The sequence below is a fragment of the Trachypithecus francoisi genome, unplaced genomic scaffold, assembly GCF_009764315.1.
Source record: "Trachypithecus francoisi isolate TF-2019V2 unplaced genomic scaffold, Tfra_2.0 Lachesis_group11, whole genome shotgun sequence".
NCBI classification, from domain to species: domain Eukaryota; kingdom Metazoa; phylum Chordata; class Mammalia; order Primates; family Cercopithecidae; genus Trachypithecus; species Trachypithecus francoisi.
The window spans coordinates 24,051,617-24,069,500 of record NW_022681456.1 but is presented as its reverse complement, the minus strand read 5'-3'; the positions used below and the strand labels follow the sequence as shown (position 1 = coordinate 24,069,500).

The 17,884-nt window shown below is 45.6% G+C and overlaps 1 protein-coding gene across 1 annotated transcript in view; it reads left to right on the top strand.

Moving 5' to 3' along the window:
• ACACB (acetyl-CoA carboxylase beta) overlaps positions 1–17,884 on the top strand; it is a 140,154-nt gene that overhangs the window by 114,405 nt on the left and 7,865 nt on the right. Inside the window, 10 exon segments of the mRNA XM_033220706.1 lie at positions 4,025–4,147; positions 4,566–4,835; positions 6,288–6,385; positions 8,675–8,795; positions 11,012–11,122; positions 12,003–12,146; positions 13,214–13,301; positions 13,304–13,333; positions 15,147–15,243; positions 17,516–17,612. Coding sequence (XP_033076597.1) covers positions 4,025–4,147; positions 4,566–4,835; positions 6,288–6,385; positions 8,675–8,795; positions 11,012–11,122; positions 12,003–12,146; positions 13,214–13,301; positions 13,304–13,333; positions 15,147–15,243; positions 17,516–17,612 — 1,179 coding nt within the window.

The window sequence follows — 17,884 nt, the reverse complement described above, 5'->3', positions numbered from 1 at the left end:
CATAGGGACTTTAAAGGAGCCTGAACCACTGACATTGGTGACGTGAATGTCTCTTTACTTCCCACCATTGCTTTGTGAATGACGTTCATGAAACCAAGGTCAGGGACCTTCCAGTGTAGGCAGGAAGCGTCTGTTCCTACCTGTGCCCATGCCTCATGTATAGAGGATACGGAAGAGTAGGAAAAGCTGCTCTTTAGAGTCACTCAGGCCTCGGCTCGAATGCTGGATCTGCTTCCTGTTGTCCCTAGCCAAGTTCGTTCACCTCACTGGGCCTCAGTTTCCTCTTCTGTAAAATAAGGATAATAACAGTACCTACCACATAAGGTTGTTGGAAAAGTATGTGTATTCAGTAGGTGCTTAATAAGTGGAAACTCTTATGATTAAGAATGTCATTGTCTGTATCCTTTAGCCTTGACCTCAAGAGCCATAAGGGAAGAAACGTGACTAAACCAGGAGTAAATCCATTGTCTCTTTTTTAGATAAAGAAGCAGAATGCTATGGATGACTGATACATTTGAAAACTTAGATGTAGTGGAAATTTTCCAAGGAAAATAGATCTCATCAAAAATGGCTATAGAATAAATTAAAATCTGATCTGAATACTTATAAGCATTAAAGAAATTAATCGTTTTTAAAAATTGGGCCCAGATAGTTTTATAACAATTTTACCAAACCTTTAGGAAACAGTTCTCTCTGTATTTAGATTGTTTAGAGAGTTTTTAAAAGGTGAGTGCTTCTTAACTCATTTTTTCAGGTTATTACCTTAATATTAACCCCAGGTAGGAACTTCAGGAAAAGGGAAATTGGTTATTTTATTATGAACACAGGCATAAAAATAATAAAATATGAACATATGAAATCCAGTAATGTTTTTTTTTAAAGTTTAGACAAAGTAGAGTTTCTCCTGTGTCTTCTTATATGGTTTGATATTAGGAAGTCTATTCATGTATTTACCATATTAATAGATTAAGAAAAAACTATCTTAATAGATGTAAAAAATATTTGACAAGACAGCATCTATTTATAATAAAAGCTTTTAACAAACTAAGAATAGAAGGGAATTTATTTATCTTGATAGAGGATATTAACACAAAATTAATAGAATCCAATGGTGAAATGTTAGAAGTATTCTCTTTAAAGATAAGTACAGGACAGAAATGTCCATTATCGCAGCTTCTGTTAAACATTTTTTACTGGAGTTCCTGGACAACGCAATCACCAAGAAAAAGAAATGAAGTGTAAAGACAGGAAAGAAAAAAAGCAAAATGATGATTTTTTTGCAGATGATCTAAATGTCTCTATAAGAAATCCAAGAGAATCTATAGAAGCAGTTACATAACACAGCAAGATTGCTAGACATAAGATTTCAGTGTACAAAAAATAACTGCATTATTATCAATTGCAATCGATAATTGCGATTGCAATAGATCAGTTGTAATTGCAATAGACTAGCAGTAATTGCACAATGTAATTGGAGAAAAAAATGCCATTTACAAGACTATAAGTTTATCTAGGAAAAAATAAAAAATTAAGATCTTTATGGAGGAAATTTTAAAACTTAATTGAGTGACATTAAGCCTAAATTAATGGAGAGATATACCATGCTCACGAATGATGGGAAGATTCAGTGTTGTGTTTTTATCAAATTAATAAATTCTATGTAATTCCAGAGTTTTTCTGGTGAAACTTGGAGGCTGATCCTAAAATTCATATGGAAAAGTAAAAGCTCATGAATAGCAAAAACCATTTTGAATAAGAACAAAGTCAGGAGGAGTCATCTTAGCAGATGTCGTCACTTTATTTTAAGGCAACAGTAATTAAGACAGTGTGGTGGTGTGACAGAACTAGACAGAACAGGGAACCTAGACTCAGGCCCACTCATAAATAGAATGTTGATAGAATGCGGAGGCGAGATTGTGAATGAGGGGATGATCTTCGGGAAATTGCTTATCTGATTGGAAAAAATAAACTTCGATCTCTGCCACATCCAATAACAAAAATAAACTTTAAGAGGATTAAAGCCACCTGGAGTCAGTGAAAAGCATAAGCTATACAGGAAAAGACCCATAAATTTACATTAAAACTTAAAATTTGTTTCTGCAAAAGAGGAAAGAGAAGTCCCAGATTGGGAGAATACATTTCGGTGCCTTATGATCAGCAGGGGATTAGAAGTAGCTCATCTATAGAACGCTTGTAAATCAATGAGGAAAGAAAGCAAAACCATACAAAATAGGGGTAGGGGTTATAAACAGAAAGCTTGCCAAAAAGAAACCCACATGGTTAATAAACATATTAAAAGGCACTCACCTCACTAATAATCAGTGAAGTACAGGTTAATACCACAACATGGTTTCACACACAGCAGTTGAGTAAACATTAAAAAATTGTACATGCCAGTGTGGTGGCTCACACCTGTAATCCCAGCACTTTGGGAGGTTGAGGTGGGCAGATTGCTTGAGCTCAGGAGTTCGAGACCAGCCTGGGCAACATGGCAAAGCCCCGTCTCTACAAAAAATTTAAAAAATAGTCTGGTGTGGTGGCACATGCCTGTAGTCCCAGCTACTGAGGCTGAGATGGGAGGATCACTTGAGCCTGGGAGTTTGAGGCTGCAGTGAGGTGTAGCCATGACTACACCACTGCACTCCAGCTTGGGTGACACAACAAGACCCTCAAAAAAACTTTACAAGACCAAATGCTGTAGAATATATGGAGCAGAAGAGTCCTTATACGTTCTTACTGTGCTTGTGAAGGGATACAAAAACACTGGGAGCAATAGTATCAGTGAAGTTGAAGCTTCACATTCCCTGTGTCCCAGAAATTCTACAGTTCCACTCCTAGGTGTATGCACGTGCGTGTGTGTGTGTGTGTACACGTCTATCTATCTTTTTTTTTTTTTTTGAGACAGAGCCTCGCTCTGTCACCCAGGCTGGAGTGGAGGGCGAGATCTTGGCTCACTGCAACCTCCACCTCCAGGGTTCAAGCGATTCTCTTGTCTCAGCCTCTGGAGTAGCTGGGATTACAGGCGTGCACCACCGTTTCTGGCTAATTTTTTAATTTATAGTGGAGAAAGAGTTTCACTATGTTGGCCAGGCTGGTCTTAAACTCCTGGCCTCAGGTGATCTGCTCGCCTCGCCCTCCCGAAGTGTTTGGATTACAGGCGTGAACCACCGCGCCTGGCTGTCTGTCTGTGTCTGTATCTGTATCTCCATATATACAGAGAGAGAGAGAAAGAGAGAGAATGGAAAACTGAACAGCAGACCAGAGTTAAATTTATCAATATGGATAAATCTCTCAAAGAGGAGTAGAAAAAGTAATTTTGCAGCTGGGCGTGGTAGCTCACACCTGTAATCCCAGCACTTTGGGAGGGCATGGTGGGTGGATCACCTGAGGCTGTGAGTTCGAGACCAGCCTAACCAACATGGAGAAATCCCATCTCTACTAAAAATACAAAATTAGCTGGGCGCAGTGGTGCATCCCTGTAATCCCAGCTACTCAGGAGGAGTAGCAGGAGAATCACTTGAATCCAGGAGGTGGAGGTTGCGGTGAGCCGAGATCGCGCCACTGCACTCTAGCCTGGGCAATAAAAGTGGGGGGGAAAAAAAGAGTAATTCGCAGAAGGATGTGTCCAGTGTGGTACCATTTATTTAAAGTTTGCAGTGCAAAATAATACTGTGTGTTTGCAATGTATGCATACAGGATGAAGGAAAATAGATGAAAAGCATGCATAGGACTGGTAGGCACTGAAGTCAAGGGAATGGTCACCTGTGGGTTGGAGGTGGGGAGGAAGAATGAGCTGGGGCTTCAGTCACATCTCTTGTCTTTCTTTCAAATACCTTAAACAACTATGGAAAAATCAAGATTTGACAGAGCCACTGAATGGGTGCTTTAAATATTTCATGATTTGAAAAGAGAGAGTGAGCTACAAAATTCACCCGGGAATCATGACACATCATCTCCATCTGGGAAAGATAGTTCCTCCCTACTGATGACTTCAAGGTTTTTCTCTTTCCTCTTCTCTCCCCAGGCTCTCTTTAAACTGTGGGGCTCCCCAGACAAGTATCCCAAAGACATCCTGACATACACTGAATTAGTGTTGGACTCTCAGGGCCAGCTGGTGGAGATGAACCGACTTCCTGGTGGAAATGAGGTAACAGCAGAGCCTAGCCCCTGGCTGGAGTCGCTCCCTTAAAAATATTTTTGGGCCAGGTGCAGTAACTCATACCTGTAATCCCAGTACTTTGGGAGGCCAAGGTGGGTGCATCACTTGAGGTCAGAAGTTCAAGACCAGCCTGGGCTACATGATGAGAACTTGTCTCTACATAAAATTTAAAAATTAGCTAGTTGTGATGGTGCACACCTATAGTCTCAGCTACTCGAGAGACTGAGGCAGGGTGATTGCTTAAGCCCAGAAGGTTGAGGCTGTAATGAGCTATGATTGCACCACTGCACTCTGGCCTGGGCAACAGAGCAAGACCCTGTATCAAAAATAATAATAATAACTAAAATAAAAAGTTTTCCCCCAGAGAAACAAACTCATTTTCCTTGTGCATTCACCCCCTTGCCAGGTGGGCATGGTGGCCTTCAAAATGAGGTTTAAGACCCAGGAGTACCCGGAAGGACGGGACATGATTGTCATCGGCAACGATATCACCTTTCGCATTGGATCCTTTGGCCCTGGGGAGGACCTTCTGTACCTGCGGGCATCTGAGATGGCCCGGGCACTGGGCATTCCCAAAATCTACGTGGCAGCCAACAGTGGCGCCCGTATTGGCATGGCAGAGGAGATCAAACACATGTTCCACGTGGCTTGGGTGGACCCAGAAGACCCCCACAAAGTACGTCGTGAAGCTGGCGGGGCAGGGTGATTCTGCTCAGCTGCTACTGTATTTTCAATGGGAGTGCTAGCACCTGCAAGAGGTGAAAAAAAATCTCACTTATGTATAAAGCACAGATATACATGTGGTGTATAAACAGGCGTACAGTATATCAGTGATATTAACATTTCACTGTGGGGGGGGTGGGAATGGTGATTAGAAAAAAAAAGATGTACAAAGGCTCCTTACGGGAATAATGAAAGAAGTCTATAAACCCTGAGCTGATATATGCTGTGTGCTCCTGAATGCAGTGCACACTGAGGATGCAGAGGTGATTGTGTCAACTCCCTGGCCTCATAGTGTTCTTAGAATTATGGCTCACACCTGTCATCCCAACAACCCAGGAGGCTTGGGTGGGAGGATAGCTTGAAGCCGGGAATTCATGACCAACCTAGGTAACGTAGGCAGCATAGCCAGACTTCGTCTCTACTGATTAAAAAACTAGGTGAGCGTGATAGTGCATGCCCGTAGTCAGCCCCAGCTACTTGGGAAGTTGAGGTGGGAGGATCACTTGGAGCCCAGGAGTTCAAGGCTGCACTGAGCTGTGATCATCATACCACTGCACTCCAGACTGGGCAACTGAGTGAGACCCCCCACCTCAATTAAAAAAAAATCTGGCCCGGCGCGGTGGCTCAAGCCTGTAATCCCAGCACTTTGGGAGGCCGAGACGGGCGGATCACGAGGTCAGGAGATCGAGACCATCCTGGCTAACATGGTGAAACCCCGTCTCAAAAGTACAAAAAACTAGCCGGGCGACGTGGCGGGCGCCTGTAGTCCCAGCTACTCGGGAGGCTGAGGCAGGAGAATGGCGTGAACCCGGGAGGCGGAGCTTGCAGTGAGCTGAGTTCTGGCCACTACACTCCAGTCCCGGCAACAGAGTGAGACTCCGTCTCAAAAAAAAAAAAAATCTTCGGGGAGTTGTATAGATACCAGCTGCCATCAAAGGCAAGATGAATGGGGGAAACACACGCATTCTGAGATGTGAAACGACAGGGGACAGTCATCCTTTCCATTCAGAGCATGCTTTCTCTGGGGGTGGTATTGCCCACTACCCCCAAGAAGACAGAAAAATAATTTTTGGGGTGGCAATAAAATATTTGTTAACATATATACATATACAGAGTATGTAAACAGTGGATAAACAGTGTATCTTGAAAATTAAAATTTCATGTTGGGGTGCTGGCAATAAGAAATAAAAATGAGATGATCCTTAGAGGAGAGCTTAGCTCAAAGCAGAACTTCAGTTTATGGATGTTATTAATATGGTATTTACATGAGATGTATTAATGTGTCATTGACATGTTACTAACATGTTATTATCCATCCCTACAATGTTTACATTAAAAAAAAACCAAAACAGTGGCTTTCAGTGCAGGGAACTGGATTCATAGCCTCACTAAAATATTTTTTAAGGGATTTAAATACCTGTACCTGACTCCCCAAGACTACACCAGAATCAGCTCCCTGAACTCTGTCCACTGTAAACACATCGAGGAAGGAGGAGAATCCAGGTAAATAACTTATCAGGTAGCTCCTTAATTTTGCTTGTGGTTAATTTCAGCTGTCTTCTTTCCTCGGGGCTCGTGGCGATGTTTTCCAGCGGGGTGGTGGTGTTTGTATGATGGGAACCAATGCCTGTTGGGGGCACTGATGCCTTAAACATTTGTTATACTCTCCAAAGTGAATCCATCCTTGTCATTCTAAGATGAGTGACTCCTTTCACAAAAATAGCACTTCATGCAGGGAGAATGAGATTGGATTCTCGTGAATCTACTAGGAACTGCAGGCTCACTTTTTATGATCAAACTGATGTAGCGGTGACTTGGCAAACTGGGAAGGTATGGGTGGGACAGAGAGAGGTCTGTTCTTTGAGAGCATTCAGAGGCTACTGACTATCTTTTCCAGCACAAGTTATGTTTTTCTTAGTGGCATTAACTGATTCAGGATTTCCCAGACTGGATTTTTTTGCAATGTTAGTGATAAGTTGGGGGGAAATTCCATAGTCAGATGAGTTTGGGAAACACTGGGTTAAATGAGATCTCATAAACATCTTTACTGCAGGCCTTCTCAGTACCTGTAGCATGCTGTATTAGCGTTCTCCAGAGGGACGGAACTAGTAGGATATATGTATATAAATGAAAGGGACTTTATTAAGGAGAATTGACTCACACGATCATAAGGTAAAGTCCCATGATAGGCTGTCTGCAAGCTGAGGAGCAAGGAAGCCAGTGGTGGCTTGGTCTGAGTCTAAAAGCCTCAAAAGTGGGGAAGTCAACAGTGCAGCCTTCAGTGGCCAAAGGCCCGAGGGCCCCTGGCAAACCACTGGCATAAGTCCAAGAGTCCAAAGGCTGAAGAACCTGGAGTCTGATGTTTGAGGGCAGGAAGCATCCAGAGTGTGAGAAAGATGAAAGCCAGAAAACTCAGCAAGCCAGCTTACTCCACCTTCTTTCGCCTGCTTTTTCTAGCCGCACTGGCAGCTGGATGATTGGATGGTGTCCACCCACATTGAGGGTGGGTCTTCCTCTGCCAGTCCACTGACTCACATGTTAATCTCCTCTAGCAACACCCTCACAGACACACCCAGAAACAATACTTTGCATCCTAAAGTTGACTGTATTAACCATCACACATGCTAGAGTGCATTGTGAATCTGTAACAGTGGCTAGCTGGACACTGTTTCTCATGCTTATTATGTGGCCCTGAAATCTTTGATTGATTGATTGTGAACAGGCTTCCTCTGTGTACCCGCATCTCTCTGAGACCATTGGAGGAATATGGGCTGAGGGTGACATTTCACTGAGACGGCCTTTGCTCAAGCAGACATCTTTTTTTTGTATAAACCAAAAAGTATCTGAGACAGGTCTCAATCGATTGAGTTTATTTTGCCAAGGTTAAGGACACATCCAGAAGCAAAGAACACGGAACCATAGAAACCATCTGTGGCCTGTGCCTTTCTTCAAAGATGATTTGGAGGCCTTCAGTATTTAAAGGAGAAAAGCAGCCTGGAGGGGAAAGAGGGAAGTTCTGGTAATCACATGTTGCAAGAGAAAAAGCGCAGGCAGGGAAAGTCAGTTATGTATTCTTGCGCTCAGTGAGTCAGCACTTTCTATAAGATAAGGTGGACATAGAGAAACTACCTGTGGAGATACTTCACCTTTATCTGTATCTATCTGCTTACAAAAGGAACGAAAGGAAAGGCAGCTTGCACGACTCAGCTTCAGCTTAAATTGTTCCTTTTGGCATTGTGAATCGTGGTCCTAGTTTTTATTTTCCGTTCACAGATGGGAGCAGGGTGATGAATGATTTATTTATTTATTTATTTATTTGAGAAAGAATCTTGCTCTGTCACCCAGGCTGGAGTGCAGTGGTGCAATTTTGGCTCACTGCAACCTCCACTTCCCAGGTTCAAGTTACTCTTCTCCCGCAGCTTCCCAAGTAGCTGGGATTACAGGCGTGTGCCACCACGTCCAGCTAACTTTTGTATTTTTAGTAGAGATGGGGTTTCGCCATATTGGTCAGGCTGGTCTCAAACTCCTGACCTCAAGCAATCTGCCCACCTCGATCTCCCAAAGTGCTGGGATTACAGAGCAGGGTGATGATTGTTGATTCCATACTTGCCCTTTTAGAAATCTCAGCACCCATTGTGAGGGTCCTAGATGCCAATTTCATTTTGCCTCTGGATGCTTTGTCTGCTTCCAATCTCTCACCTTGCTGCCCAGTCAGTCCCTCCTTGGAAAATGCATCCACCTTGGATTTTTCTGGGCTAGAGCCCAGCCTTTAACCTGTGTTTGCTTTTGAAGATACATGATCACGGATATCATCGGAAAGGATGATGGCTTGGGCGTGGAGAATCTGAGGGGCTCAGGCATGATTGCTGGGGAGTCCTCTCTGGCTTACGAAGAGATCGTCACCATTAGCTTGGTGAGTCCTCTTCTATTTTCTCTTACTTTTCAACTTTCCATTATAGAAACTTTAAAATAGTCACAAAATTAGAGGGAATCAGTAATAAACTCCATGTGCCAATCACATACCTCCTACATTTACCACATGACGCCCCACTGCTATTTCCTCAGTCTCACCCCCATCCCCTGCACCCTGTTTTAGAGTATTTTAAAGCCAGCCCCCATCATGTCTTTCCATCCACAAATACTTAAGGGTAGATTTTTTTTTTTTTTTGAGATGGAGTCTTGCTCAGTCGCCCAGGCTGGAGTGCAGTGGCCGGATCTCAGCTCACTGCAAGCTCCACCTCCCGGGTTTCTGCCATTCTTCTGCCTCAGCCTCCTGAGTAGCTGGGACTACAGGCGCTCGCCACCTTGCCCCGCTAGTTTTTTGCATTTTTTAGTGGCCACGGGGTTTCATCATGTTAGCCAGGATGGTCTCGATCTCCCAACCTCGTGATCTGCCCGTCTCGGCCTCCCAAAGTGTAAGGGTAGATCTTTAACAGATAAGGACTCCCACCCTCTTCCCCTGCTTTTTAAAAACATAACTGAAATACAAATATTACATCCAACAGAATCAGCAATATCACTGGAACCCAGTGTGGTTTAACAGTTGTCTCAAAATACCCTTTTCTAGTGATTTGTTTGAATCAGGGTCCAATCTCATCTTATTTTAAAGGTATTGAATGTTTAGAAGAACTTTTATCTGACTTTAACTGGCATATAAGGAGTAGTCCCCATCCCATCCCCATGGTCTTTCCAAAAATGTTTTCTGTTTCTAGTAGTAGTACTACTGTAGTACTATGGTAGTACTGTAGTAGTAGTAGTAGTACTAGTAGTAATTCTAGTACTAGCAATAGTAGCAGTAGTGGTGGCGGTGGTGGCGGTGGCGGTGGTGGTGTTTGTGGTGGTGAATCTGTATGGGTCTAAGGCAGAGTAAGAGACCGAGGCAAGTTTCTCAGCAGGAGTGAAAGTTTTTAAAAAGTTTTAGAGCAAGAACGAAATGAAGTACACTCGGAAGAGAGCCAAGCAAGGCAACTTGAGAGATTCAGGTGCCTCATCTGACCCTTTTGGGTTTTTATGCATTGGCATGATTCTAGGGTTTGTGTTTCTTCCCTTGGGGTGGGCTGTCTGCATGCAAGTGGCCTGCCAGCACTTAGGAGGGGCCGCATGCACAGTGTGTTTACTGAAGTTGTGTGCATGCTCACTGGAGGCATTCTTCCCTTACCAGTCAAGTGTTCCTAGAAGCAGGTCACGTAGCAGATAAACTCTGCCACGCTTGAGCCCACCTGCCCAGCAACCGAGATCTGATTGGGAAGCTGCTGATCACTGGCTTCAGGTGTTTTCATCTATCAGGAGCCTGCCTATCCCTGGAGCCAGCTGTGACCAATTGTTATTTTAGAGAGACACTTTAACAACTGCCTAACTATCACCTGATGGTTGCCTTCCTCTCCTGCCCTGCTCATGTCTGCCTACCTACCTACTCTAACAGCAGCAGCAGCAGCAGCAACAGCAGCAGCAGGAGTAATAGTGCTCTTTAATGATAAACTGCCTTGGAAGGCCTTATTTTTACATGCAATGTTGACTCTTCAGTTTCCAAGGTGGTAAATGTTGGTCATGAGCATCTTCCTTGGGCTTGTTTTCTAGCTTATATGTACAGTCTTTTTACTTTGAAGTCATTTAGGACCCACCACAAGTTATAAGATAGTACAGAGAATTTCCAAGCAACCTTCACCCTGCTTCCTCCATGGCACTCACATAACTCTAGTACATTATCAAAACCAGGAAATTGACATTAGCACAATATTGTTAACTCAGTACAGACCTTATTTGAATTTCACTAGTTTTTACATGCACTCCTAGGTGTCCTTTTGGTTGTTAAGAGGCTGCAATGGCCCATGAATGCCCAAGCTCAGAAGAGCTACACACAAGCCTCTTAAGATCTGAAATGTTCAGTGTCTGCTGCTTGTCTTTACGGCTGTCTTTGTTAACTGTGTTATTTCCATATAGGAATCCAAGCTCAATAAAGTGGCCTCAAGAATAGGCTTTTGCCTCTACTGAGGTTTGGCTTCAAATTGGGTTGCCGTTGGTCAAAACATAACTTCCATTTGGGCCCAGCAGGTTCCTGGACTCTTCCCTGCTGTGGGGGCTGGGTCCCTCGCCACTCTCCAGAATTCAGAAGGCGTCCTCTCTCCACAGGTGACCTGCCGAGCCCTTGGGATCGGGGCCTACTTGGTGAGGCTGGGCCAGCGAGTGATCCAGGTGGAGAACTCCCACATCATCCTCACGGGAGCAAGTGCTCTCAACAAGGTGACGAAAAAGGGGCCTGTGCGGAGTGGATTCTTGGGGGCCAGGAGTCATTTTAACATTCCCGTTGGTCTCTGGTCGGGGATTTTTCTCAATATGAAACCAGTTTCATTCCTACTGATACAAGAACTCTTTTTTTCCTATTTGCAGTTATCTGGGCTCCTTATGAGAAAAAAAATAGTTTTAGGCTATTCTGGTGGATCTAACTCCCTGTATTACTGATATTTCAAAAGAAATTATTAAAGCAAAGAAATTTCCATAACGCATTGCAGAAAATTAGAAAAGGACCCCCCAGAAGAGTAATTTTGCAGCTTCTCTCATTCTGGTATAGCTCCCTCTCATCTTCTGTCTTTATGTGGCTAATTTATAGTGGATACACAGTTTTGTATTCTACTATTGTCACTGTATTCAAACATTTTCCATGTTGAAGTCTCTATACTTAATGTCTGCTCAAATCCCAACCAAAGTCTCCAAGTCTGGTTCTTGAACCAACAGTATCAGCATCAGCATCAGCTGGGAACTTTTTAGACATGCAAATCCTCAAGCCCTGCTGCAGACCTGCTGAATCAGAAACTCTAGCTAGGGTTTTGCTTTGGAGATGGTCAAGGTAGCAGTCAGCAGCATCACCGGTTCTCAAATTGGGCTCCATGTTGGAATTACCTAGAAACTAAAAAACAAACAAAACACAAAAACTAATGCCTGAGTCCCAGCCTCATAGATTCTGATATAATTGGTCGGAATGTAGCCTGAGCATCAGGATTTTTGAAATCCACTGGGTGATTCTAATGTGTAGCCAGGATCGAGAAGTGCTGAGATGATTTCCAAACAGGTAGTAGAGCCCTGTGCCATGCAGGACGTTGCTAACCATGTTGTGTCAAAGCAGGTCCTGGGAAGAGAGGTCTACACATCCAACAACCAGCTGGGTGGCGTTCAGATCATGCATTACAATGGCGTTTCCCACATCACCGTGCCAGATGACTTTGAGGGGGTTTATACCATTCTGGAGTGGCTGTCCTATATGCCAAAGGTGCAGTACTCCCCCTGCAGCTTAGAGCCTGGAAGACTCTATCATCAAGCTCACGGGCTAATTGTGTCCCTGTCACCTCCTGGGTGGTGTGGGAGGCTGGGGAGCAGGAAGCACTACACATGTGGCTGGGGTTGATTTTTCTTACTCCTTCTTTCTTCTCTCTCTGACGCCTAGCCCTGTACTAGCTGTCCTTTGCTCTTTTGGTGGCACTAATGCCATTGTAAGGATGCTATCTGTTGATCCTTTAGAAAGACGTAGTATTGCCTCTTGACAAGAGGCAGCACTGGACAATACTGAGTCTTCAAGCTTTACAATCACGCTGGATTTGATTCCTGGATTCCTCCTCAGTAGCTGTAAGACACTGGGAGGGTCCCTAGGTTTTTCCGAGCCTGTTTCCTCATCTGTGAAACGGGAATAATAATAGCACCTAACTCATGGTGTTATCACGATGATTAAGTGAAGTGATATTTAGAGCACAGCATTGGATAGGTCCTCACCAAAGTAAGAAGGGGACAATAGTGGGCACAGTTCTTGGTTAACTGTAACATTCCTTACAAATGAGTGAGGTTGTCTTTCTTCATTATAATCATTTCTGAGAGGTTGGGTTTCCAGAGTTCAGGTCATTCCAGATCTTCTACCAAGAACCCTAAGTCACAAATGTCAGTTTGTATTCCCAAGTGCGCCTTTTCCCCATCTGCATGCCATCTGTTACCACTCTCTGCAACCAATCTCTTTTTCTCTTTTTCTTTCTTTTAAGATGTTTTTCCTCCTATCTGACCATATGTAACAGTAGCAACCCTTTCCTGTGTTTCTTTAACTTCCCAGCATCAGTGATGCCATGTGAACCGGGAAGCACACTCAGGAGTTCATAAACTAGATTTCAGAAGAATCCATGGGATGGCCAGTCCTTATCTGGCATTTTCCAATCAGAGCAGTGGCTTCAGGAGCCCTAGGGAGGGGATATTGCTGCATAACCAGGCATAATCATAGTCAGGAGCAAAGTGCTGATCAGAGGCATTATTGACAAGCACCACAGACTGAGTCAGAGACTTGGCTTTCTTTTTTAGGATAATCACAGCCCTGTCCCTATCATCACACCCACTGACCCCATTGACAGAGAAATTGAATTCCTCCCATCCAGAGCTCCCTACGACCCCGGTGGATGCTTGCAGGAAGGCCTCACCCAAGTAAGTTCTAAAGTATTTTGCCTAGGACCTCGTCTTGGGTGTCTTTCTAGGGCTTGAGACAAAGGAGCACTTAGGTAGAAGGCTTGATATTTGTTCTCATATCCCAGAGAGGTACACCTGAAATCAAATGCAGGGAGAGTGGAGAAATGGAGATTTTATTCCAGGCTTTTCCTCAGTCATGGACCCAGAAGGGGTGGAAACAGCCTCCAATTTCTGGAGCTAATAGATGGAGGTGGGGTACAATGGTGGTCATGGTCTCCCTCCCCTGATGCTCCATGCTCCGTGATCTCTAACTGCCCCACTGTCTCATCAGTAGAAAATTCAGTGCTGAAACATCAGAGTTTCAAAGAGAAGACTCCATCTTTCTCTCTTTCGTTCTCTCTTACAAAGGAACTCTGTGAGTTTACACAGGATAGGTAATTTGGTCTCTTCTTTTTTTTTTTTTTTTTTGAGACATTGTTGCTCTGCCGCCCGGGCTGGAGTGCAGTGGCGTGATCTTGGCTCACTGCAATCTCTGCCTCCTGGGTTCAAGTGATTCTCCTGCCTCAGTCTACTGAGTAGCTGGGATTACAGGTGCCTGCCACCACACCCAGCTAATTTTTGTATTTTTAGTAGAGACAGAGTTTTACCATGTTGGCCAGGCTGGTCTTGAACTCTTGACCTCAAGTGATCTGCCTACCTCAGCCTCCCAAAGTGCTGGAATTACAGACATGAGCCACCATGCCTGGCCAATTTGGCCTCTTCTATACCTACACACACAGACACACACACACACACACACACGTGGACACGTGAACACACATGCACATGCACACACATTTTTGCGTATACACATTCTCTCCTTTTCTCTGAAAGGGATGAGTTTCTCTCTTGGAGGTATATTATTTCATTCTGAGCAACCAGAACACAACAGGAAAGCCGAGCTGCTCCTGTCACTATATCCCAAATCTAGAATTTCACATGCTGCTACCTTTAGACTTGGCTGCTCCTCGGCCGTGCAATGCAGGAGAGGTGACCCTCGGGACCGTGCTAGACTCCGGCCAGTGCAAGGAGCCCTGTGGCTTCCTTCTCTCTCTTTTCATTTCTCTTGGGCTTTCTGGCCAGTAAACACTGAGGGGGCTGCTTATCTCAATTAAAAAATGTTCCGCTTCTCACTGTCAGGCCAGTCCTCAGCAGATGCTGAAGTTGGGCTGTTGCGTGCCTGGGTACCGGGCCTCCCATGCCTGAGACGCCTCCCACTCTGGCTGTGCCTCCTGGTCAGAGCCACAGCCATTTATGCTGTTGCATGGATTTAAGTCATTGTTTGCTTCCCACCGATGGCTGTGGTTGAAATCATCATATTCTCTCTCTGTCTATCTCTGGGAAATTGAAACTTTTTTCTCAATTAAGTGGTTGTTAAGCTGCAACCAGCAGCTAGCAGGTGAGGGATGAGTTTTTTGGGGCAGGTGGTCCGTTCCTGAAATCCCGCCTTCCGGAGGTGTCTGTCCACTCTCTGCATCTTAGGAAGAGAGGGCAGAGGCTGTGATTAGAATCTCAGCATGTTTGGAATTGGCTGGTTGTCGATGGTAGTCAGATATTCCGTGTGGACTGAATTCTTGACTTGGTATATTTATTGCAGCCTTGTTTGTCTTTTGAGGTGTTTTGGGAAGGGGGGAAAGGAGTTGGGACCTGTGTGGTTGTAGGTAGAAAGGGGTATCGGGGCTACGAGGTTAAAGCCAGGCTGTCCTTAGGGAGATTTTACTCAGCCAGGCATGTCCTGGGGGGCCGCAGCCACCTGGCCGTCCAGCCTGGGCTTTTGCCCTTCTGCCCACAGCTCTGAAGGGAACGTGGCAGAGTGGATTCTTTGACCATGGCAGTTTCAAGGAAATCATGGCACCCTGGGCGCAGACCGTGGTGACAGGACGAGCAAGGTAATCATGCAGACGGGAGCAGGCTGCCCATGTCTGGCTCACCAGGCACTGGGACCCCCAGGTGTGAGACCACAGACCTCCAGGGGCAATTTGCTTCTGGGCCTCAGGATTTTCGAAAAGAAAAAAGCAATTTGGGGGATGGTTTCTGGAGTGTCTATATGTGCCCTTAGAAAGTATCTCAGCCAACCTCCTCCTGAGGCCTGGGACCCCTGCCGGAAATCAGGCCCCAGGCCACGAGGGCTAACAACTCCACTGCGCATCAGAAGGTGGCCTTGTGTGCTGTCCTCAGAAAACTTCACAGACACTGGCACTCTGCATTCCACTGTAGGGGAGCCATGGACAGGAGCCCTGTTGTATGCCAGTGTTGGTGGGAGGCTGAAATGCTTGCATGCTTTCCGAGCTGGGCAGCTCACCCTTCAGCCTTGTAGCCTCCATCTCTTTGGACAGCTCCACCTGCCTGAAAGTTCCTCCTTGTAATGAGCCCAGAGCTGCATCCTCATCATTTACCACTCAGGTTCCTGGTACGATGTCGCAGCTGTAAGTCCAGGCTCTGTGCTGGACCTGAGGCCAAGCCCCATCTCCATCACTCACCCTCTCTGGTCCTCCACATCTGTAAAATAGGGATAATAATTCTACCCCAAAGGATTATTGTGATGATTAGATGCAGTAACATAGGTGAAACACTTAAAATGTCCTACATACTCCATAAGTGGGAATGGCTGCTGTCATTTACATCTTAGGCAATAAATACTAAAGTACATCCAGGGCTGAGCGCAGTGGCTCACGCCTGCAATCCCAACACTTTGAGGCTGAGGTGGGCAGATCACGTGAGGTCAGGAGTTCAAGACCAGCCTGGCCAACATGGCGAAACCCCATCTCTACTTAAAATACAAAAATTAGCTGGACATGGTGGCAGGTGCCTTTAATCTCAGCGACTCAGGAGGCTGAGGCAGGAGAATCACTTGAACCCAGGAGGCGGAAGTTGCAGCATGCCTAGATCACATCACTGCACTCCAGCCTGGGTGACAGAGGGAGACTCTGTCTCAATAAATGAATGAATGAATGAATGAATGAATGAATAAATAAAATACAGCTGGGCACAGTGGCTCACATGCCTGTAATCCCAGCACTTCAGGAGACCAACGCAGGAGAATCACTTGAGCTCAAGGGTTTGACACCAGCCTGTTTGAACCCAGGAGGCGGAGGTTGCAGTGAGCTGAGATTGCACCATTGCACTCCAGCCTGGGTGACAGAGCGAGACTCCATCTTCAAAATAAATAAAATAAAATAAAATAAATTATATTTTTAAAAACAAAGCAAAAAAAAAAAAAATCCATTCCACCTTCCATGTGAAAACACTTTGAAGACTGCTCTCCCCAACCCCTGCCTTGTAGGGTAAATGAGAATCATGTAGTGATGCACAGTTCAATAGCAAGTAACTGATGTAATGGCATCCCCTGAGCTGAGTCTCTGTCCTGTTCAACATCGCTCAGCCCTTCCCAAGTGCAACTTGATGTCTAGACCTATGCTGTCCAGTGTAGTAGCTGCTGGCCACATGTGATTCTTTAGTTTCATTATTATTAGTATTATTTTGAGACTGGGTCTTGCTCTGTCACCCAGGCTGGAGTGCAGAGGCGTGATCACTGCTCACTGCAGCCTTGACCTCCTGGGCTCAAGCAATCCTCCCACCTCAGCCTCCCAAGTAGCTGGGACCACAGGTGTGCACCGCCACACCTAGCCAATTTTTTTATTTTTTGCAGATACAGGGTCTCACTGTGCTATCCAGGCTGGTCTCAAACTCCTGGACTCAAGCAATCCTCCTGCCTCAGACTCCCAAAGTGCTGGGATTACAGGCGTGAGCCACCATGCCCCGCTCCTTCCGTTTAGATTGAACTAAGTCAAAGTGCCAGAGGATGACCTGTTCCATTCCTCACACTTGCCACGTTCCACGTGCAGCCCACAACTCCTGTACTGGACCATGCAGATGGAGAACGTGGCCCTCATCACGGAAAGTTCTAGTGGCTCATGCTGCTCTAGGCCCCACACCATCCCAGCCCTCCTCTGATGGTTCTTGCCCCAAAAAGGGCACCAATGGGTCTGCTACCTTTCGAGGCTCTTACCATTTTGGGGCTTTTTCTTTGCCTTCCAATAAAATAATCCGCCAGATTAAAAAGAACATTCTCTTCCACATGCCCTCACCCCCACACCCAGAGGTCCCCAAATGCTTCTGGGGTGCTGCCCAGGGTCTGGCTCACCAGTGCTCATTTTCCAGGCTTGGGGGGATTCCCGTGGGAGTGATTGCTGTGGAGACGCGGACTGTGGAGGTGGCGGTCCCTGCAGACCCTGCCAACCTGGATTCTGAGGCCAAGGTGAGGGGGCCAGGAGCTGTGGCTGCTGGTTCAGCCAGCAGTACTGTCTTGAGAGTGGGTCCTAGGCATGGGGGTCCCATCCCTGCCCTGCCAGCTCAGGTGGAGAAGCAGGGGACCCAGTGCAGTCCCTGGCCCTGGGGGGCTCAGTGCCTGTTTCTCTGACACTTTCTCTATGGGTTGCCTAAAGGGCTGCACCTTCTTGCTTCTTCCTCAGCAGATGATAAAGGTCCCTAGAAACCCTTCCCGCCTCCTGCCCTGCCCGTGTTGCTGTT